Genomic DNA, 23,370 nt, shown 5'->3' on the forward strand with positions numbered 1-23,370 from the left:
TGTTGCTGCTAAATTCTCTGGGGATAGAAGCTGTAGCTAAAGCCAATAAAATGGCTACTGTGACAGAGATACAAAAAGAATCAAATTTACTATTGTTAATTTGATGTAAATTGGCGTAAAATGTCAGGCATTGATACTCTGGAAGAAAAGTGGCTGCCTCTTGCTTTGTGTTCAAAGAGGGCCAGTTTTAGAGAGCTTCTCCTATGTGCTCAAGCCTCCTACCCTTCCAGGAGCCCTCTTCCAAAGACTGGATGCTGCCTCTTGACCACATGCAAAATTTGGGCTGTCAGGACCCAAAGCTGGCATACCCGAGGAGGCAGAGTACTTGGCAGAGAATGGTTGGCGGACTGATAGTTCATCAGCTTCCCATATCTTCCTTTTCAGGTGTAAGTGTCTTGGGATTTTGTCTTCAAAGCATGTTTGCAAGTGTCTTGGGATTTTGTCTTCAAAGCATGTTTGCAAAGATGGAGAATGCTTGGATATGAAGTGGAGCTAGGCTGGGATTCAGTGCAAATGTAAGAAATCTTTAATTGGGCTGCAGGAGCATCTCAGTAAGAGTTGAATAAATAGTGATACCACATTTCTGGAGATACTGCTTGTAATTTGAGTGTGGCATTTGAGTTGGTTTTGCTTCTGTGCAGATTATCTTGCTTAGGTTAGCTAGTGTTGGATGTTAATGAAAAATTAATTGAAAGCTATTATGTAGGCATGTTTGTTGGAAAGAAATTGAGAGGTATATTTCAATGTGATACAGTGTTGATTTTATAATTCATGTAGTCTTTGGGGGCTACAGAAGTCTATCACTCACAAAATGAAAAATGGCACAAGACTTTGGTATAGTGCTATGTGGCTAACACCTCCATAATAAAAAGTTCAGAAGCAATTAAGATATGGGGGGAAGGAGAAAAGTACAAGTAATTCTATGAGAAGAATACAATTAAATCAGTTGCACTGTAATAGCAATAACCCAGTATGGACTACGGATTTATATATTCCTGATGTTCATCTCACCTCACTGAAGCTGTTTTGCTATAGAAGCCTGTAAAAGTAACCTGCTAATGCAGAGTACTATATGTGGTTTATTTATACTATTTGTGTATGTTTGTATATGTGTATAAATATGTGTGCATACACACACATATACATACATATATGTGTGTATATATATTTACATATATATGTATGTAGTATTTATACTATATATTTGTTCAGCTGCAGGCCACATTCAGTTCTGAACTGACATAAATCAACATCTGAAGAGACCAAAGTATTTGAAGTAAAACCCCTCAAAGTCTTACTTCTCTCTCTCTCTCTCTCTCTCTCTTTTTTTTTTTTTTTTTTTTTTTTTTTTTTTTTTTTGGTATTATGCAAAATTAGGGCTGGAAGACAATTTGGGAGACTCCCTATCCTAAGTCTGTATCAATTAAATCTGTATCTTTCCTGACAGTCATTTGTCTAACTTGTCTTCAGAATCTCCAGAAGTGGAGATTTTTTGTACCTTTTTGGAACAATTCCATTGTCTGAGGAAGTTTTCCTAACTTTTTGCCTCAGTCTTTCTTGATGCAATTTTTTATTGTGAATTCTCATTCCTGTCCAGCATAGATGTGAAATAAAGGTTGATCTCTTCATATGCAGCAATCGTCATACCTACTAAGAGGCTCTTGTCATGTACTCAGACATCTCTTCTTATATAAAAGAATTCTTAATTTTCGCAGTTTTTCCTCAGAGCTTGCCTTTTCTAGGTCTCTTCTTATGGCTTTCCATGTTGTATTCTCAGTTGATTTACTTGGATGGAAGAGGCCTATAAATAGTGCTTCTGAACTCAAAGAAATGGATTGGGAAAGATTTAAAGGAGGGAAACAGTTTCATTATTACTGTGTTGTCTTTTTCAAACAAATTAAGTTAAATAACAGGGAGTATTTATCCACATCCTAACCATATCTACCTGTCTGCTGTTTTATCTAAGCCTCTCTATCTGAATAGAGTTTACCACAGTATCCCAGCTGACAACTTCATATAGCTTTGCTCTTCTCTCAGATAAGGTCTTACCATCTAGACAGCTCAGGGAGACTTTTTCTGCTTCTCTTTGCATTATATTTATCATGTAGACTGCTGAGGAACTCATTTTATACATGTACATGTTCACATACACCTCGTACCCAACCCAAGGAATGGGGATGTTAACCCTTAAATTATTTATGAAAAGCCTAGTGGGAAGAGATTGCTGAATTAAATAGTTTGAAATGAAATGCAAGGCAATGAGTATTTAATTTGAGATTAATTATTCTTTTTTGCTTAAAGACAACAAGCACATTCCAGCTGATCTTTATTCTTATTGCTGAGATTTTTCACTGTAGTATTTTTGAAAAATTTTTATTTAACCCATGTGTCTTAGATATCCAAATCTGCAGGTGACTATAATGCATGCTCTTGGTGATCTATATTAAAAAAGATAAATTGTTTTTTCTTTCCTTCTTTCTTTCACATTTTATGCTGCTCTGTATCCTTACTTCTCTGACTCTCATATTTTCATTGATAAATATGCCACATCTTTGTTAGTTTTTTGTCTCAGATATGCATTTCATTTGACTACCGATAATGAGAGGCCACAAATTCATCATTCTTTATGATGAGGTGTATTGTCTGAGCTGCAGATAATGGAAATGTGTCCATGAAGCAGTGGGCAACTTTATAGGTACCAGTTATGCTATGGCAGAAAGTGGGTTGTAACTCTGGAGGGGCTGTGAGCTGGGAGCCCCGGGGCAGGCAGTCCCTCCCAGGTCCTGGCTGTGACTTTGGCAAAGCTACAGCCTGCCCTGCTGGGCACATCAGCACAGAGCTCCTGGTGCTGCCTCCAGAACAGGAATGGTAGTATGCACATCACTGAGGACAAATCATGAGGATTTGTTGGTTATGGTGCCTAAGTCAATGGCAATGTGTAACAGTGAGAGCTGTTACACAAACGCTTCCTGTCCTGGCTAAGAGAAGAAGGAAACGGGTGCTGCAGGCTGGGGCTGTGCTGACGGCATCTTGGTGGGGAGGAGGGCCAGCAGCCATGCTTGTCTTCCCTCTTCCAGAGACGACATCGAAAAAAAACACTATGCGTGGGAGATTTCGCTGTTTTTCCTATAGGGTTGCTCCATGTTGTGAAGGTTTTGCAGGTGAGCTGCTGTGCCAGCCTGCCCTAGACCTTGTGGCCTGTGTGCCTGTCCTTGTGTCCTGCAGGTTGACTGGGTTTCAGCAAGCGACATGCTTTGTGGTGGTCCCTCAGAAGATCCCAGGGTGATTTCACTGAAAGGAAACCACTGTTGCAGATATGGCAGTTTCTGGACTGTTCCAGGCTTGTGCATAAAGGGATGTCTGGGTGCATATGCGAATAAAAATATAGATAAGTTAATGCAAAAAAAAGGCAGTTAATTAGAACTGACTGGGATTCTTTCACAATAGCACTCTGAAATAAAAATGAAACAAACAAATATGCAGCTATGATTCTCATCAGTTCAAAGCAACAACAAAAAGGCCTGATGAAAGATGAAATATTTGAGTAGCTAAAATCTGTCCACAGTCATTTCAGTCGGAATTACCCAGATTTCTTGCTTTCTAGAGGAGTCAAATTTGTAATAAAAAGTTTTCCAGCATTTGAAATAAAAAGTTTTCTGGCAAGAAGAGCACACATCTTAAGGGAAAGGCATTAAAGTTGGTGTGACTGACCTTTTGACAGCTGGCAGCATTGAAAATTTAGTACTGTAAAGCTGATTGAGATACCTGTTATTTGATTACACTCATTGATACACATTACTTAAATTATTTTACATAAGAAAGAAATCAAACTGTCACTGCAGCATATTTTCTCTGCATCAAAGCTTTACAATGAGAATAACACACTTTAGTCTTCTTGTGAGGCTGTAACAAATAAAGACAAAATATGGATTTTCCTGTGGAAATATAAGGAAAACCCTTAGAAGCTTGATCACCCAAGTGAAAGGTGATGATCTTATTGATGTGACTCCCTTCACAATTTTCAAACAAATCTCTCCACCTTTCTTTGCCATATGTGCAGGTGAAGAGATTCCTACAGGCTGCTGCTTGAATTTAAACCTCTGTTCCAAGCCAATGTATCTTGCCAACAATCTCAGTGAACCTTCCTCCTTTCTGTAATTTGGAGATGGTTGGAATGAGAGTTTCTGAAGTGCATGCTGACAGAGAGCAGAAGCATTTGGCTGAAGGATGTAGGGAAGATCTCCAGCTCTCTGGAACAACTTCCTTTCTTTACACCCGATTTACTGTGATCAAGCTCATTGAATGGCAACCAAACATCTTAGGTAGCTTCAGAAAGTCTTTCTCACCTCAAATGTCAAGAAGCCACATAGTACAAGCTTAAACAAGCACTTGGTGGATGCAAATCAGTTTAATAGATTAATGGTACCTCTCAGAAGACACACAATTATTTATTCTCTAGCCTGGCAAGTCTCTGTTTTCTGGGTCACAAACTTAAAAGTCTACAGCGTAGTTCCTGACTCGGTTCATTGCATACTGGCAGCAGGACAGAAGGACATGTGCTGTTTGAGCTGTGAAGAGCGTTATGCCTCAGTGGGATAGACCTGGGTATAGTGTTTCTAGGGGTGATCTTATTCCAGTGTTTTCTTCACTAGCAGCAAAGGAGCGTTAGCCCCATGAATCTCGTTCAGCCGCTGCCCATGACAGTGAATATACAGATGATGGTACTGAGGCCAGCACTAATGGCTGTGCTCAGGGGAGCTGGCAGGGCTGAGGGTACAAGACAAGGAGGGGTGGTTGGAAGGTAGGGAAGACAACAAATACTGTTGCTCCACACAGCTGAACTGCTGAGGAAGCATAGTATCACATTAAATTGCACTTTCTCACATTAACAGCATCAGCAGCTGCAAAGCAAGGAGCATCATTTTAATAAGTCTACTCTGAATGGATTTGCAGTAGAGTCTGAATATGCTCTGAACAGCTCTGCTGCCCAAAGTGAAGCTAAACAGGTTTGTCATTGGGAAGATTATTCAACTAGCTCTGAATATTTTCTCCTTTTTTGTGTTCTATTTATGCTTTTTAATTCAATTCTGTGTATTCAGCATGCAGCATTTAAGAGACCAGTAATATAAAATAATGTTGCTATAATTATATTGCTTTATATTAAGCTCTTATTCAGTCTAATAGAATTGCATAAACCTTATTTGGTATCACAGTTGCCTATGCTTGTTGAACTTAGGAATGCAATGAAGCATTCGAAGTGAAGCTCGTAGCACCTCAGTCAAAAAGAAAAAAAAGCATGCCCAGCTGTGACTGATGAGTTGTCTTCTAGGGGGAGTGAAAGGTAGGACAGCAATTCAAGAGTTCAGTTAAAAAGGCGACATAGGTTCTGGTAAGAAACTTGGATCCTATCTTGGTAACAGGAAAGTTTCTCTGCTCTCACTGAAGTATAAAACTTAACTTTTAATCATGCATAAGAAAGACCTTCTTAGAATCTACAATAAATATGCGAGTCTCCTGGGGGAAGAAAGCTTATATAAGTGCTTTTTGAGAACAAGCTATTTAGCTAGAGAAAAATACACCCCTTTCTCAAAAGAAGAAAGAGAGAAGATTCAGTATGGCCTCAAAATCCAGCTGAGCTGATGCTGATTGGTAACACGCACTTGTTGTCCTGCTTTTGCCTGATGATGTGCCATTACCATGTCCCTGCACAGACTGGTCCTTGTTCCTCTTAGATCAAGAGTTTGAAAGAAGCAGAGCCAATGCTAGTGCAAGATCTATTGAGAAATCTTCCTAGGAATCAATCTCCCTTTTCATGGAAGGAGCCATGGTTTTAAACTCATCATTACAAAAGTCATCTCCAAAACAATCCTCTTTACCTGAGCTGCCTTGTAAAACTTGACTAAGCAGATGTATCTCTGGAATAACTGCACAGCTCCAAACACAAAGCAAAACTTTGCTGTCTTTGATTATAGCAGCACCTATTGCTTCCTTGCACGTTTGAGCCTTTGATAGTAACTTCAGGGATAGTTCAAGTGGTATGTGATGCTCAGAAATGCACGGCAGGGGGGACCTGGGATATGTAGCCTCCTGGTGATCTTGTTATAGTTGTAAACATACCATATATTGCTTATGTCTTTGATGCATTAGAGGGAAAGAGATGCTGGACACAGTAATTGTTTGTGACCGTCTAAAGTCAAGTTTGAAAATACGTACTGGCAAGGCCATGCCAAGTGCAAACCAAAACCATATGTTCTTTCAGGTTCTCTGCATTTGAAAACCCAGCCTCTTCTTTATATTTTTTGCCTGAGCCTGCTTAGTTGAGTCATGCCGTTACTCACTTTGTGACTCTTTCTATACTTTTATATATAGTCAGGTCATGCAGATTATTTCAGTGGCAGTATATCCAGTAGTCAGGTGTGTTGCCACAGCCAAGTACCTAAGTATTAGCAGAAGTCTGGAATAACACAACCCAAAACCTAACCTCACAAGTGACAGTGTGGATAGGTCTTTGTAGAGTGTATGTTAAAACTGCATTAACCCTGATGGCAGTGGGAGCAGCAAGAAAGGATCTATTTTATAACCACAGAACTCCTCCTGGCCAAAAATGTCAGAATGCCTTGAAAGTAGTTAATTTCATAAGAATGCTTCTTTCTAAATTTAAAGAAGGTACAGCTACAAATTCAAGTGTGTTGGCAAGTGCTGGGTGAAGGATGGTGTGGAGATGGGTTGTATTTCAGGAAGAGGTGGCTCATGCTGGCACTGGTGGCAACAAACCATGAGCCCCGTGGTACTGTTGTATGTTTCCAGTTCTCTATGGGATGTGTAGCAAGAGATGTTTGTTGTTTCAGCCTCTCCCCGTATCATTTGCCTAAGGATCATTCACAGCCTACAGATGTGAGGAGTATTTTGACTTGATTATAGCTTGTAAACTTAGAGCAGAATTGGCTTTTTTATATGTCTCTGCTTTTTCAGAGAGCAGTGTCTTTTGTATGTGGGAGAGATTTTTCTTGTGCCTGGGCTATGCAAAATGGACAGTTTTTCAGCTCGGCATCGGAGAGAAGAGAAATTCAGGCCTGCAATATGTAGCTCTCATATTTTTCCTCCAAAGCAGGATACCATTTCTCATATGGCTCCAGCTTCTGTCTTCTCGAGATAAGAAATATGTTCTAAAATGAAATCAAATGAAGATATTAAGTAGCGTGTATGAAGACTATATGTGAAGAACTGAAAACTTCTAGAGTTTTCTTAAAAGCTCGAGCTGAATATGTAGTAATGGTTGTTGATAACTCATGATTCTCACTTCTTCCAAAGACATTTTGTTTAAAATTTTCAGGTTTTGGATGTGAAACAAACAGCAGATTTGACTAGAAATCAGAATCAATAATAAGGGACTGCAAGTAATTATCCAGCTCATTTTGCCTTTGAAAAGTAATTAAGTGACCCCATTTAATCAGTATGAAATCACTTTTTAAGGCGCTTTAAGAAATTACCTTTTGATTTGTGCTCAGTGCAAATTCAGGAAAGGGTAACTCTAGCATCTTGCGAGCATAGATGATGGCCTCATCTTGCATTCTGGAAAATGGTTTTGCATTATTGGAATATCACTCATAGGCTGCTGCTGTGAAGAGTCAGTGCAGTGCTGGCCTGTTATGTATAATGTGACGTAGTACATGGAGAAAATGGAATGTAACTTCATGGAAAGCAGCTAGTTTGTCATACAAGCAATATGGAAATAGTTTCTATACTTGTTCCATCACATTATCAAAAAAATCCCAGCACTGGGAAGGTTTGAGAGAATGAGTTCAGCTGCTTCTGAAATTGAAAAAGTTTCAATGTGTTAAGCTCTGGGTTGTCTTAATTAGAGAAAAAATATGCAGCAAATGGAAATGGGAGTTTTGAAGATCAACAACTACTTCCAAAGACTGTTGCTTGAGAAGGTTACTTATGAATGAGAGGAATCACTAAGTGACACTGCACAAATTCCCTGGAGCTGAATGTTTCTTAAAGACTGTTTCAAACCATCAGGAAGCACATCAGGAATCACCTCATTTTCCATGTTTTCCTCAGCTACTTCAGAAAGCTAAATATATTTAGAGTCCACTTCATATCACACAGGAGACTAGCTTTATAAGTTAGCTTAATTGAGTAATTAGATTTATAGAACAGATGTCTATTTTTCTCCTGCAGCACTTTGCAGTTTTTGCTGATTGCCAAATAGTTCACTATACAAATTGGGTCTTAAAGTAGTGCAAAAATGATTTGATAAACAGAACGAGTTTCTATTCATTATCCTACTTTACTGTTCTAGAAATGTGTAATGGATAGTTTTTCTTGCCATCATTGCATGTGTGTTGAAAGCAAACAATGACAAAGTAACCTTCTTCCTGTGAAGCAGTGAACAGCAAGCCTGCAAATGACTTAGAGAAGTGCCCTTGTTAAATTATGTAACCCAAAGAATTTGCCTGTTTGCTGTAAGGAAAGGGATTTGACCCTTATAGTAAAGCTGTTAAGTACAAAAGGACCCAAGTAAATGTGTATTTTTCTGCCTAGTTTTTGGTGTCATTATTGGCTTGAGATTCAGAAAGTTTGGGGGCATCAGGATTTTTTTCTAGAAAAATTAAATGAGATTTTTCATGGATTTACGCTCTTTCTCCACTGCATGCAAGCTCAGCACCTCAAAATAGTGCTTTGACTTCATGTACATATCTTGTGTGCCATTTTAGGGACCCTTTCCCACAATTTGTTAGTCTCTGCACTTCGTTAGGAAAATCTTCACCAAAACCTCTTAATTCTGGCAGCTTTCCTGGTAGAATCAATCTTTTGAGGATCTGTGTGATCAGTAATGAAAAAAACAGCCTTGGTATTAGTATTTCACTTGATAAATTGCAGAGATCTAGGCATCGCTTACATTTGTCAACAGTGACTTTCCAGGGAAATGCAAGCATTTGAAAAATTACCTCTGTTTCAGGCTAGAGGGGGAAGTACCTTTTCAAACAATGAGAACATTTCCCTTATGCACCATTAAACCAACTGAGGAGAAAGGAACACTGCATAGGGGTGGGAATATGCTTGAGCCTGTATGGCTAGGGTAGAAATAGCAGCATGTCAAGATTATTTAAATTCTATTCCTGTGAGCCATGCCATGCCACGAAAAAGTGCTTTTGTTATGATAGTGTGAGCCACAAACCCACAAAACTTTAAGAGAGTCCAAATCCAAAGTTTCTTTTCTTTCTTTCTTTCTTTCTTTCTTTTTTCCTTTTTCTTTTTTTTCAAGCTACCTTGTCTTGGCTGCTGCGTCTGAGCTTCTCCTAGTTCTTGTCTTGTGCCTGTAATTGAGCGTGTGCTATGGTAGATCCTCCCCATCTTCTCTCCCATCCTTCATGAAGTATCCACAGGACCTGCTGTTAGTCCTCATCCTCTCTTCCTCTGCATCTCCCGCATTTCACCTGCAAATACAGATGCCACATGTGTGCAGGTGATACTTAGATCCCTTTCTTACCTCAGCCTGAAGCTCCAGTGTTTTGCAAAGGAGTAGCTGTCAGCTCAGATGAGACGTTGCTTTTCGTCTTCCGCAAAGTCCTCTCTGCTACCCTCTTCTTCGATTGCTGTGAACGGTGCTGTTGTCCTGCCTTTCACTCTTGCTTGCAGTGCAAACACAGGTGTCTTTGGAGGATGCCATGCTAGGTTAGACATTTCTGGACAGTGAATTATTCCATCTATTTCTAGCTTAAATTGGTTGACATTAGGAGATGTGAATGCCACCCTGAAACTCTGTTTAAGATTGATGGAGAATGGTCTGAAATGTGAAAACTGTGTTCTCTGTTGTCTTTTCAGTGGGCAGATTAGGCAAAAAGTTGTCATTGTTTCGTGGTGATTCCGGTCTTCTTTGAATGCTGAATGTAAACCATACTAGCAGGAGTTAAATTGCAAGTTTGTGTTAATCTCAACGTTATATCAAAGGCCCCTACAACTCACAAAAGTGGAACACTTTGTGCTAAACAGTTTTTTAAAATCTATTTATAATGTTTGTCTTCATGGCATTTCCATTAAACAATGCAAAGCACAAGGTGAGAATAAAACATAAACTGCCATTAAATTGCTGATCGAAATAAACCTCTGTTTCTGGAAGGTCACTAGACTCAGGTATTTGTGGGGCCTTATAAGCCAGAGAAGTGTTCCCCTGGGCTGGATGAGCCCCCGTGAAGTGACACCAGATCTCACAGTAGAGTGTGGGACAGGATGAATTTTCCCCACTGCTCTGTTTGCTGTGCACCTACTGGCTCTGCAGATTTTCTTCTGGATTTTGACTTCCAGCCTTTTTGTCCATCAGAAATCATACTGCTTCCCACATCAGAATAAGCCTGTCGCCTCCGTGTCTGCTGTCTTGTTAGAGTGTCACCTTAAAGGGAAGGTGGACATTCCCCAGCTTTTTGGGAAAAGATATTATTGTTGTATGATCTGAGTAGGGGAGAGGGTAAAAACAGTTAATGCATTTATTTCGTAGCATATTTCTAAGAATGGTAGAAGAAGTTCATCATATCTGGAGATCTTTCCCATAGACACACTATGCTTAACATACTGTGTGTAGATAGTCTACCAAAAAAAAAATTTACATCATATTCTTGCTCTTAGTGGCCTAACCGAAGTTTTTCTCCTTTTGCTCTATCTCCACCTAAACGTATAAAATTTCTGAGATAAGATAAGTAGGGGATATAAAGAGAGCTTATGCCCAGGGGGACTGAGGACAAACTAATCAAAAAGAGGAAAAATGGAGTTGGCTGAGGGATGGGAAATTTTCATTTCCTGAGTTACAGGGAACTCTTTCTTTCTAACCCTAGGTCCTTCTTCAGTTATCAGCAATGATGATGATTCGGCAAGTCCCCTTCATCACATTTCAAATGGCAGTAACACTCCATCTTCCTCTGAGGGAGGTCCAGACGCAGTCATCATCGGGATGACAAAGATTCCTGTCATTGAAAATCCCCAGTACTTTGGGATTACCAACAGTCAACTCAAGCCAGATACCTGTAAGTACAAATGCGTGCATGTCTTTCAGTCATTCATTTTTTGTGTGCAGGTCCTGGGGCTCCTTAACAAAGCTAATAATAGAAAAATTGTGTAAATTTCTGGGAGAGGAAGGGTGAAGCGGACTTAAAATATATGCATTTTGTTAAGAGGCACATGGCATGAACTGCTTTACATCTGTCAAAGCCAAATTCAGTCGTTGTGATGAATCAATGAAATTAGCAGCATTATACTCAAAGCCCAGTCCACATTCCATCAAAGTCACTGGTAGTCTTTCCATTGATTTCAGTGGTCTTTGGCCAGTCCTGTACAGCTAACATATTCTTGGGAGAAAGCAAATCCTGGGTCAGAACCAGAAGTCAATATTTGTTCAGCATTGTGACATACTCACTGCTTTTAAATTGGTTGTTTTGGTTATGAATATAACCTAACTTTGAAATCTGAGTATTTGTGAAGTTATAAGAATAAAGGTGAAAACTTTCATTGGTTTGATTAATTTTATCGTTCAAGCATTACAGCTGGAAAAGATGTTGAACATTTAAAGATGGAGCAGGAAGTCATATGACTGACAATAAATGTCATGAACAAATTTTTTGGTGTTCAGTTAGAAGCAGGTGGAACCAATATACTGTGAAAAAATATGAAAAGTTAAAAATAATTTACTATGAATTGTTAAAAAAGAGCAACACAAGGTTCAGTTTTTCCTCTCCATATATAATAATAGTTTTATAAGTGGACATATGGAATGTTGATTTTTAAAGCAGCAATTGACACTACAGCAAATAACTGACAAATATCTTAAGGATATTGTAATTAATAGTAAGTGCACTATTTATTACGTTCGTTGGTATATTAAGGTCTTTAAGTGTTTCAGTGAAGGTTGTTTCTGCCTCTTAATTTTGTACATAAATTCCTGAAGTGTTGCTGGAGGCCTGATCTGTTTCTCTGGGAAGTTGTTTGAAAGATTCCCAGTGCAGTCGGTGAGCACTGGGTGTGCAGTTAAGGGACACTGTGTCCTGTGTGTGTAGTGACTGCTTTGTCTTCACAGCACGAACGGTAGTTTAGGGACATATGGCCTAGGTCAAAAACCTTTGCCTCCAACTTTGCATAGCTTAAATGCTGTAACAGGAATCTTCCTTGGTCTGTGCATGAGTGCATGCAGGACTTCTAAGGGTGTAAAAACTGATGCCAGACTATCTGCTTGTCTTGTGACCGTTAATACTGATCCACAACTTGACTGACTGTTGCACTAAGCATAATCCACAGACGGATGTTCCTGCAATGCATCAGAAGGCATTTTTCTGCCCCCTCCCCCCCCCCCCTTTTTTTTTTACATCCCTGATGTTCTCTCTCATCATGATTTTATTGTGTGGCACTATTTTTTCAACTAGAAATAGTCTATTCTGCTATAAAGTATTTGAATAATTTGACATAACAGATGCAGTAGAGTGCATTAAATAGTCACTAAATTGCTGATACTTGATCAGCACGAGGAAAATGTTATGTAGATGCAATGTGATTAGAACATTAATTCCTGTGAAAAATAGAAGCCACTGGGGAATCATAAATGGGCAACATGCCCACTAGAGCTCTCTAAAATTATACAAAAGGCCATGCTTTCAAATGTGAGGCTACTGTACCTCCGTTCCCAGCTGCATTAGACAACATTGTAATTGTTTAAACAAATGTCAGTGACTGCACAGTATTTCACTTTCAGCATTAATGTTGAAACAACATACATGCTGTTTGGGAGGCAGGGGGAAACAAACTGTACCAAAACTCAGATTTCTCTCACATTTAGCAAGCTGCATATTAAGTATGGGAGCATTAAACCATGCCTAACTAGTGCTAACTAGATCCTTGTCCTGAAAATACCTAAGTCTGTGTTTGGTTTTGTGTGCTGCAAGGAGAGCCACATGGTGTCAGGCGTATTGATCACAGTACATGAAGTCGGCTTGTGTGTGAATGTTTGCAGGATAAAGTCTCAAGACTTTACTGTGGTGCTCCTGGGACGGACAAGGAGCCACTCTGCTTTCTGCTCCATTGCTGTGATGGTCCCAGGCTTTGTGGTTTTATTGTTTTAGCAAAGAGAATCAGAAAAACTGTGTTAGTGTATAACCTGATAAACCAAGTTAGCTTTCTTCTACCACACCGAGCGTCTGTCCAATGAAGAGGGTAATTCAAATTGTCTAGGACAAAAATGGTCTTCTCATAAATAATTTTGCATACTCTCTGTCTCTTTCACTTGCCTGTTATTACAGAAATACATTTGCCCTTTCGTAACCCAGCAGCCTGCTCCTGATGTGTATTTCTGGTATTTTCAAAGCCCTAAGCTAAGTAGCTGTCAAATCTTTTTCCTGTATACAATAATGCTGGCTCCAAATGTCATCTGATTTCTCATCTCCAGCAAAATAATTAACATTTATATTTATTTCCTATCTAGTCTAAGTTCCATTGTCCACTAGCATTAGACACAACATCGGTGACTGTCATGCTGGAAAAGATTCTTTTTTATTTAGTGTATGCTGGTCTGTGGAAGGAGGTGAGACTTCAAGCTAGGTGAAACTGTACTCAGAATGTATTGCTGTTTTCACAGAAGTTGGAGGAGTACATCTGCTGTGAGTAGCAAGTGGAATTTCTTCTTTGTTACCTACCTAAGCCATGTTTTAACCTTTTACCAGATAATAGCCTTTTCTGAACACAGTGTGTCAAGCTCATTGCAAAGCATTAGAAGTGCATCTGTTTAAAAGAAAATTTAAAAATTCATTACAATCAGTTCCATCTGAAATTCCATCGCTGTATCAGTGAATTGGTACTTTTGCTACTACAGACCTAAATTCTGTGTCAAAGTCTCAGGCTAAAAGTTGCTGCTTTTCCTTCCTCTTGAGAGACAACCTTCAAAGTGGGAAAGTCAAACTGATGAAGACCTGCTCCCCAGCAGCTTCACAGGCTAGGTTCCAGTCTTACCAAAAAGACTGAATTTCTGGCCCAGGTTCAGCGCAGATGCTTATCTATAGCTTTAATTGATACACCAGCAGAATATTATCCTTTCTGTTCTGACTAGGATTGTCTGGTATTTCCATTCTGACCATTCACTGTCTGATCTACCTGCTTTCCTAGGCAGCAAACCCGATGATGCCTTTACAGCACTTGTTTGTCTGTCACCCTGTCCTGGTGCTCTTGGCTCTTCTTTTCTGTGCTGTGGATCTTTGGTAGCTCCTGGTTGGGGGGCTCCTCTGGCACTTGAGCATCTTGAATGTTTCTACATTGAAAGTTTGCAGTCTTTGGTGCACAGATGTGTTCAAGACACATGAGAGACTTCGTCCCTTTTCATTTGAAATCAGAACATACCTCTTGTTTGGTGATACCTACCTAACTGTGGCAACTCTGATTCGTGTGATGTCTGGGAGGGTCTGCCGCTTTTGCATGGTGAAAGCTCTTAAAAGATGCACTTAACTCTTTATAAAACGGGGAGTGTTGTAGTAGCATAAGCCTACAAAGCTTTCACCTGGGAATGACCAATAGCATGCAGTTATTGCTGTTGAAAATTAAGCCGTAACTTTTTAGTGAAGTAATAACAGCAACAGCAGGAAAATTGCAAGGATGGCAAACACTGAGGAGATTATTCTCCCTGATCTCAACCAGACTGTCTAATAGCTTGCTGGCACAGCAAGTGACTGTCATGCAGCGGTGCAACTGAAAGGGAGATAGGAGCTCTCCTCTTCCATTTATAGGTTTGTAAGACAGTTGTAGAGTTCAGGTGCCTCAGGATGAATCAGTAGCAAATGCATCAATTTCATCCTGTAAGATATTGTTGATGCAAAATAGTGGACTGGGGAGGCATATTAACTAAGTCATGGGAGGTTTAGTGGCAAGATGTTTTCAGTGGCTGGCGTTGCACATATATTTTGTGTTTCAGACGATGTGATGTGGACTGTGGCTTTCATGGAAGAAATTTGCATACATTTATGAAATAGTCATACTATCTGGTCTGTATTTCTGTCTTATGGGGTGTGTTCCTAGAGATACAGGAATGTGCAGTTTAGATATATGAACTGGGTAATATAGTATTGAAAAAATAGAGGATTGTTTAGACTCCACTGAAAAGTAATCATAATTATTGTACTTAACTGCTTCCAGTATTCCTGTTATACTAGCTTTGAATGTCTTATTTCTAATGGATACAAATGGAAAAATACACTTGAATCATTCTAGTTGGTGGACAAGATGCCATCCACATACTTGCTGTGAATAATTACCACACTTCCAGTTGGCCTCTGTTAGAGAAACTCTGCAGCTGATTGTATGTTACTAGAAATAATTCCTGTAAATTAATTTTGATTGATTTTGCTAATTGGAAAAAAATAATTTACAGTCAAAAGTTCCAGTTCCATGGTAAAATTTCTAATTGCACACACTGTTGTAATTTTAAAGGCAGAATTTTTGAGAACAGCCTTCTCCTATCCCATTTTAAAAACTGACCTTTTCAATTTGCTGTACATTTGAGGGTTGTCACATCATTTAGTTAAAGGCAATCTCAATCTTTTACTTAATTATTCTGTGGCTATAGATTTCTTTTTAATGTATGAGGAGCCAGATTTGGGTGTCCCAAAGTTAGGTAGGAAGGGTTTAGAAATGGGTTGCTTCAGTACACCACTATCTTGAAGAACTTCAATCACTAGAATTTGTGAGGAAAGAAAAAAGGAGGGATATTCTTGTCATTTTAACGTGACTCCTGCAGTACCAGACTTCTCTTTTTAAAGCCATAGCTCTTGGAGTCTGATGATGATTTCAGATTTCAATTAGAAAGGAAGAAGTATTGATGCTTGAGTATGTGAGCTAGACCTCAGATGTCTGAGGAAGCAGAAAATGGTGTGAATTTGTTTTTCTTCTCATTTTTTATGTTGTGATTTCTTTAATATAGCATTGTGATTTGAGGGTATTTGAGCATGGCTGTTGCATGCTGGGATTTGCAGGCCCTGCAGGGCAATGGGAGGGCTGGCAGGGAGTGCAAAGCTATCCCCACGCCGAAGCAAGGCCTCTGCCACCCCAAAGAGATGGTTCTGGCATGTTCTCTCCAAAGGGCAGGAGCTGAGGAGGGTAAAAATTGGGACCATCTAAATTGCATTCCCTCTCCCAGGCTGTTTGCAAAAGGGTGCAGCTACCTGTAGTTCAGTACCCAGGTGTTTCCTTGGCTCTGGATACTAAGATCTAGCAAGGGTAACTGGTTTCCCTTCATGTTGGAACAGGCTGAATGGCCTTCTCTCCAGACCCTGGATCAAGAGTAGAGGGCTGTTTGATCTGAAGAAGCATAGTCTATATATAGTCTCTATTTGAAGACAGTTTGTATTTCTAGAGGAAAGTCAACAGAATGATGGTGATGTGGTCACTAGGTACATATTTTCCAGACATCATTGGCCAAGCAGTCCCATAGCAGAGCCTGGTCCCAGCACATCTGGTCTTGCTGGGGCAGTTCTGTCCCTGCCTTCTCACGGCACGTGAGCTCTTGGGCTTCACAAAGCCCACTGCAGGTTTGTGAGAGGCCAGTGAGGAGAAGGCTGCAGGAGAAAAAGGGAAGATTCACCAACAGTGAGTGTCTACACTGCAGAGATCTGCCAGGCATCTCAGCCAGAGCAACAAATCAATTTGTTTCTGCTTACTTCTCATCCTGGATGTGCAGTGTACTGAAAAACACAAAAATGCACAGTGAGCAAACTGCCTTCATCAGGCAATCCCTATTTGACTGCATTTTCCCAAGTAACAAATACAGACTGTTCCAGGTTGTATCTAGCACCCTACCCTCTCCCTAAAGTTGTGAGGAACAGAGGAAAAATTTGATGTGCTTTACAGGTTAGGAAACACCAAGTATGTTGGTCCTTGTGCACAGAAAAAGGATCTCCTAGGAGAAATACCCTGACAGCATTTCTGTCTCTTTTAAAAAGCTTGTATATCTCAGTGACCACAACAGAAAGGCTGCTATTGTGGTTTCTTAGCCAGCTCAGTCTAGAATTTTTCCATTAACTCCCAAAGTTTGCAGAGCTGAAAATTTATAAGCATCTTTTCTTTTTCCTATGAAAGACACCCTGATCTCAATAGCCAGAACACAGAGAAAAGAAGCAAAACTGAACAATTTTAGTAAAATCCAGCCTGAGAGGAAAAACCTTGCTGCCCAAATTGATCTTGCCAGGCTTGATGTTCACTGGCAGTCAGAGTTTAGAGGCTGGAAGGTTTAACGGGGTGTTTTCTGTACCAAAGTCAGAATCTTCAGATACTGAAAACTAAAAAGCCCTTGACTGTTGCAACTGATGTTGAGACTATAAGGACAGAGATGTATAAAATTTACAACTTGTCCTGGTCTTATTGCTTGCCTTACTCTAAAGACATTTGTATATTTTTTTGGCTAGACTAAATATTTTTGTAGTTCAATTGCCTGTTTTAATCCTTGGTTACAGTCACCATTTGAGAAATGTATCTTTGCAATTGTCCATGAAGGCATGCACATGTCAGAGATAACAGCTGCATACATTGGTAATATATTTCATTAGTTGCATTTTACTTTTCTTGACTTAGCAGTGGATTTGTTTCCTATACCATTGCAGATTTGAGTCCCACATATTTCCCCAATAACCTAGTTGGGTATTTTCATTGCTCAACAAATAAAATATAATAGGGAATAAATAAATTTATGAGAAATTAGATTTTCTAATATTTGCTGCTCATTCTGAATCTCAGCAGAGCTAGATTTTTTTTTCTTTCTCCACTGGATGGAAGAAATTCTCCCAAAGGCTGAAGCCTTCAGCTTGAGAAACATGGGTTTCAACTCTGTTACAAATTCAGAATTGAAAAAAAAAAAAATCTTACCACATTTACTCTAGAGGCAAACCTACACAGTCATTTTTTTGCCCCGGAAGTTAGCTGTGTTGCAGTTTTGATCTGTACATGAAGTCTATTTATATCTAGTAGAAAGACAAGTGGTTACTTTTCCAGCAAAATGTTTACATTTCATCACACAAAATGGTGTTTTGTGAGCTGATTTATTTGGCAAACTGCTGCTTGCTCTGGGAGTCGTACTGCTGAGTATGCAACTACAGGAAGGAACGGAGTGGTTTCTGGCCTTTAGTTTTGAAGAGCGTGAGTGGTTTGTCACCTGAAAATACGGCGTGTGAAACACACTTTCAATACTTCTGCATCAAACATATGTACAATATTTTTGCACCAGAGTATGTAGCTAAATCAGTAACATGGTACATGACAATGACACCATTTATATTCTTACGATTAAATTATGTCGTTCAGACTCTGTGCTGCATAGTAAATTCAGTGGATGTTGATTTTATGTATATAAACCTACATTTGTTTAGGAAAACATTTCTGGGGAATAACATAATGGAGTTTAAAAGGGGTAGTCCTTATGTATAAGTTGAATGGAACCACATATAATTCATTGTATAAAACTTTTTATCAAGAGCCTAGACATGCAAGTAGGATTGGGCCTTTGATTTATTTCCTTGTGTCATGATAGTTTTGGCTAAACAAGAAATACAAGTCCCAAGGAAGATAGTGCAAATAGGAAAGATACTACAATAAAATAGGAAAGATAAATGTGAAAGTATTGATAAACATATTTAATATTTTACAGCATATAATTAATTCAACAATGTAACCTTTTTCATGTAGAAAAATCCTATAAATCTTAAAGTAAGAGAAAACCAGAAATAAATAACTTTTTAACCAAACTAACTTCATAAATGAATCCAGCTTCTCATTTTCTCAAGTTCATCACCAAGCAATGATATCATTATTAAAAAGTGTGAGTTGGCAAAATATAGTTAGCCTTGAGCACAAGCTCACCCAAAGAGGAATGTTAGGGGAAAAAAAAAACAAAACGAAACAATCAGGAATATGTTTGTCTACCTTGATAACAGCAATGATAAGGGGTTTGTCATAGCAGCAACATGAGCCATATTGTTCTTCAGCTGTGTATAGTGTTTCACGCCTCTTGCTGGCAGCTCTTTCTAAGGAAATAAGGCTCTGGGTACCTTGACGGTGATTTCTGAGGGCAGTTCGGCGGATGGCAAAGGCGACGAGAGCGCGTGGTCGGCTCGGCTCGGCTGCTGGCCCTCGGCGCGGGGCGGCCGGCAGCGGCGACGTGCGAGGTGACGCGCAGAGCCGCCGGCACGGCGCAGCCATGCATTGCCACCTCCGCGCGCCCTGCGACGCTCGCGGGCCTCCGTGCGTGAAGGGGGCAGCGGTGGGGGCGTGGGGTGGGTCAGCAGCAAATAAAACATAGCAGCATTTGCAAACTGTGTCAGCACTGAAAGTAACGCAATGTATAATATTCTGCATCCTTAAATCACTTTCCAAACATTGCCTTGCTAATTAAACCTCTCCGCATGCTCCTCATTGCTCACAAGAGCAGTTGTGGTAAAATGATAAGACTACTTTTTTCTCCCCAGAAGGTATTTAATTAATATACCTGTTTTAGTTTAGACATATATTCTGTAAAACAGAATACTAGAGCTCAGCATTTTTTTGACACATTTTAAAAATATGATTACGCAGACAATTCCAGGAATGAGCTTTGGTCAGTAATTAACATAAAAACCCAACTGCTCAAGCATATCTTTATGATCTTTTAGAGGCGTCCCTTTCTCACTTTCACCTTGCTTTTCCTCTTAGAAAGGCTTAGAGGTTGATTAAGCTAGTTTTAATTTGGTCTGTCGGACAAAAGCTAGAGGAACACTCTCAGTCAGCTGCCCTCTCTTCCAAAGGTGCAGAAGGGACCTCTGCTTTCTGGTGCTATGACTGAGGGGTGCAAGCAGACACAGGCAGTCTTTCAGCTCAGTAGTTCCCAGGCCATTAGGGTTGGTATGAATTGCTAAGCAAGTGACCAGGTGTTGAGCAGGACATTCGATAGATGGGCAGGTTATCACTTTTCAAAAAGGCCAGTGTGTGGATTAAGTCATGAGGCATACAGATTTAGTATGATGTGAACATTAACTGGGTCTTATTGCTAGCCCATCAGTGCCCATAATAATTGAAGGCTATTATTTGCAGATTGCTGCAAAATCACTGAGATTGAAGTATAAAGTGCCTACAGGAGAAAAAAGTGTCAAATAACGGAAGTCAAGACTCTATAACAAGGTCTGAAATTGTTAAAGTTCTGTTGATGAAAAGTTGTGCAGTACCTCTAGCTAGCAACTTACCCACTAGCTTTGGGGGATAATTAAACAGAAACATTTAAATGGAAAACATATTGCATGAGGGTATTGGTTGCATTTAGTAAGAACACATAGTGTGTATGCATATAGTTATTGCTTATTTCTCTAAATTTCAGTGTATCTCTGTATAACTAAAAATCTATCTGAGGATTTTTTTTTTTTAATTTCTGCATTATGCAGTTATATAATCCATTTTCAGAAATCAGCTGGGCACATAGATGAGAATCTCCAAGGTGTTCAGGTGCTGAACGTCTGAAATTAACAACTAACTGGGTTTTCTGGAAAGCTCCTAAGCAGATTTGAAGTGTAAATTTTTTGTAATCAATAGAAATCAGCTTCTTAATCAGCTTAGAACTTAGGACAATTCCAGTAAATGATTCTTCACCTTTACGTACCTAACTGCTTTTAAAATTTGGTTGCTGGAAACTGTTGAAAATCGGTAATTGTATGGGTCACAAGGTGCAAGAAAAGGCTTTAGGTTTCTGAGAGGACTGCCTTGAGCAGTAGTGAGCTGTGTCTGAGGGCTAGTGTCAGAGTTAAGGAGACGGGAAGCTCTCTTCACAAAGGAGCCTTCTTCTTACCTCATCTGCCTCTTCTAATCCTTTTGGATTGCTATTGGAATGCTATTTGCCATAGCATTGGAAAGAAAGACTGGAAGATTGTCTATGCCATGTGCTTATTTATTCCCACAGTAGTATAGTAAGAAGCCAAATATAAATTTGAAGAGTTCCCCAATTTATATCATTTTGAGGGAAATACAGATTTCACAGAATTTTGAACTTCCATTATGAGTATCTATTTGAGAGACAGTTCTGGTTAGAATTTTTCTAAAATGAAACGATTCCCACATGGCTCTTCTTACTTCTGAGTATTAATTAGGATTTGTTTAGTTTTTGTTTCTCCGTCTTTCAAGGATGTGCTCTCATTTTTGGGTGCCCACAGCCGGAAGGTCTGTGCCTGCCTCAACAAACAAAAGAAATAGCTGAAAACAATACCCATCAGGGGGAACATGTCCCACACAAAGCAGAGAGGAACAGAAAAAGAGAGAAACAAATGGAAAAGAAACAAAAAATCTCAGTCTCAGCATTTAGCAAAGAAAGAACAATACATGACTGATTGGCTCTGACCGCTTGTGCAGGAGGACATGATTTGTCTTGTACCCATTTTATTCTCATCAGAAGAAATGCAACTATTTTGCTGGATTTGCAGTCTCCACTCATGAGGCTGTTGAGACTGGAATAGCAATGGTATTGCCTCCGATAGAAATGCATTGGCTAGCGCAGTAGGGAGAAGCTTGGGTGGTAATGCACAAGGCAAAAGCTTATGAGATCAGTATTACATCCTCTGTAATTATACAAGGTGCTCTTTCCAGTGCTGTCTTGTAATGTACATGAGATCAGTATGTCTGTGAAGCTCCTTGTGTCACCAGGAAAGTAGAAAGGTGCTGTGTCATTGAGAGTAAGGTGAGCTTTGTTATCATGGTTGCATCTCTGTTGATAATAAATTGTCATCTTAGTTAACATGCTGTACTTAGTTTGGGAATGGACAAATTGACACATTACATCTCCGTAGTAACTGTTCTGGTACCTAAAAATGCCTGGTACTGTATACATTCGAAACCATTCACCAAGTAAGTGTCTAATAATCCAGATCTTCCAACAATTAGAGGTTAGCTTACACTCTGGCATGAAAGATTTATGTCCTTTTCAAATGTTAAGCCTATATAATAAACCTGCAGATATTTCCAATACAGCAGAGATAGCTAGCTTTACATTAAAAGCAGCATATGAATATCTTACTGTGGCTGAAACACTTGGACCTGATCAGTGGAGAAGGGGGGAGGGGGGGTTGGAGGCACCATCAACATGCGGCTTACTGGCAACCTTACTGTTGCAGCGGGTGCCTGGGCTGGCCATGCCTGTCACCATCCTGTCCTGGCTCCCTATGCTAGACTGCCACTGGGGCTGGCACAGCCATGCTCCTGGGACCCTGTCCCAGCAGTCAGGGATGCTGAGTGCTGTCAGCACCATCAAAGATGCCTTAGTGTTGTGGCAACCTGATGAACAGAGTGAGGCTTTGGTCCTCCCAGTGCATCTACAGTTTACCAGAAACAGCTTTGGCACGTGGCTGAGCTGCCCCTGCTGCCCCTTTGCAGTGGGGTGGAGTGGGCAGAAGGCCAGCCAGTTCTCCGTCCAGCAGCTGAGTGCAGGTGTGAACTGCCTTTGACTTCAAGTTGCTTCAGTTCTCCAGCTGCTTTTGAGGAGGCTGAATTTACAGGCAGGAGCCCTTCAGCAGCCAGGAGATCCATAAGGCTTTTTGGTTTGCTCAGCTGGTGGGCAGGCTTCTTCTGATCCTAACCTTCAGGGGATTCGTGAGATTCACATCCTCAGTGAGGCATGGTTTCAGGCACATAGCTGTGTGTTGTTGGTAAATATGGTAGATCATGGTCCTCATCTTGAGGAGGCGGTGAAAGAATGTAGACATAAGGCAAAAATTCATGTGTCTCCTAAAAGAATGTGTCTCCTTTTCCTCTTAGCTCAGCTGTTTTGCTTCTGGAGGGAGAGGCTCAGACCTTTTGTTTAACTTGCAGGTCTCGTGGATCCTTCTGAAAATTGATCTGAATTCATATATTACCAGCAATCCTTATTTTCCTAAAAGGTGACTCCTTCCCAGCTCATCTAAGTCTTTTGCATTGCTTATTCTGATCCAGCATGTTTCCTAGCTGGAATTATCTGCAGTTTGGTTTTGCACTTATGTCAAAATGTTGTACTGCATTTTAAGATTACAATTTTTTGCCTCTCTTGATGACAGCATTTTAGATACTTCTGAAATGATGCCAGGCTAACAAAGAAACACAGTGCAAAATAAGGCATGTCTCTCAGAAATAAGAAGAAAATTTTCAACTTTTCTCTGCATTCATAACCCCCCAGAGGCCTAATCCAGAATTGATTTCCCATTGAAATCAGTGGGATTCTTTCTAGTCCATTGATTTCTATGTGTTTGGAGTCAGACCTCAATTTCACAAAACAGGACTGTGCTAAATGGCAACATTAAAGAAACCTGCAGCATGCTGATTAAATATATATATGTATATCTATAGAATTGTCTGCATGTTTCTGCCCTG

General features: G+C 39.9%; 1 protein-coding gene across 3 annotated transcripts in view; it reads left to right on the top strand.

The window, feature by feature from the left end:
• Nucleotides 1–23,370, top strand: part of NTRK2 (neurotrophic receptor tyrosine kinase 2) — a 199,462-nt gene that overhangs the window by 103,017 nt on the left and 73,075 nt on the right. For all 3 annotated transcript variants that reach the window (XM_062599007.1, XM_062599003.1, XM_062599004.1), the window contains one exon: nucleotides 10,839–11,027. In XM_062599007.1, coding sequence (XP_062454991.1) covers nucleotides 10,839–11,027 — 189 coding nt within the window. The remainder of the gene's footprint in view (nucleotides 1–10,838; nucleotides 11,028–23,370) is intronic.

The sequence above is a fragment of the Rhea pennata genome, chromosome Z, assembly GCF_028389875.1.
Source record: "Rhea pennata isolate bPtePen1 chromosome Z, bPtePen1.pri, whole genome shotgun sequence".
Classification (NCBI taxonomy): Eukaryota; Metazoa; Chordata; class Aves; order Rheiformes; family Rheidae; genus Rhea; species Rhea pennata.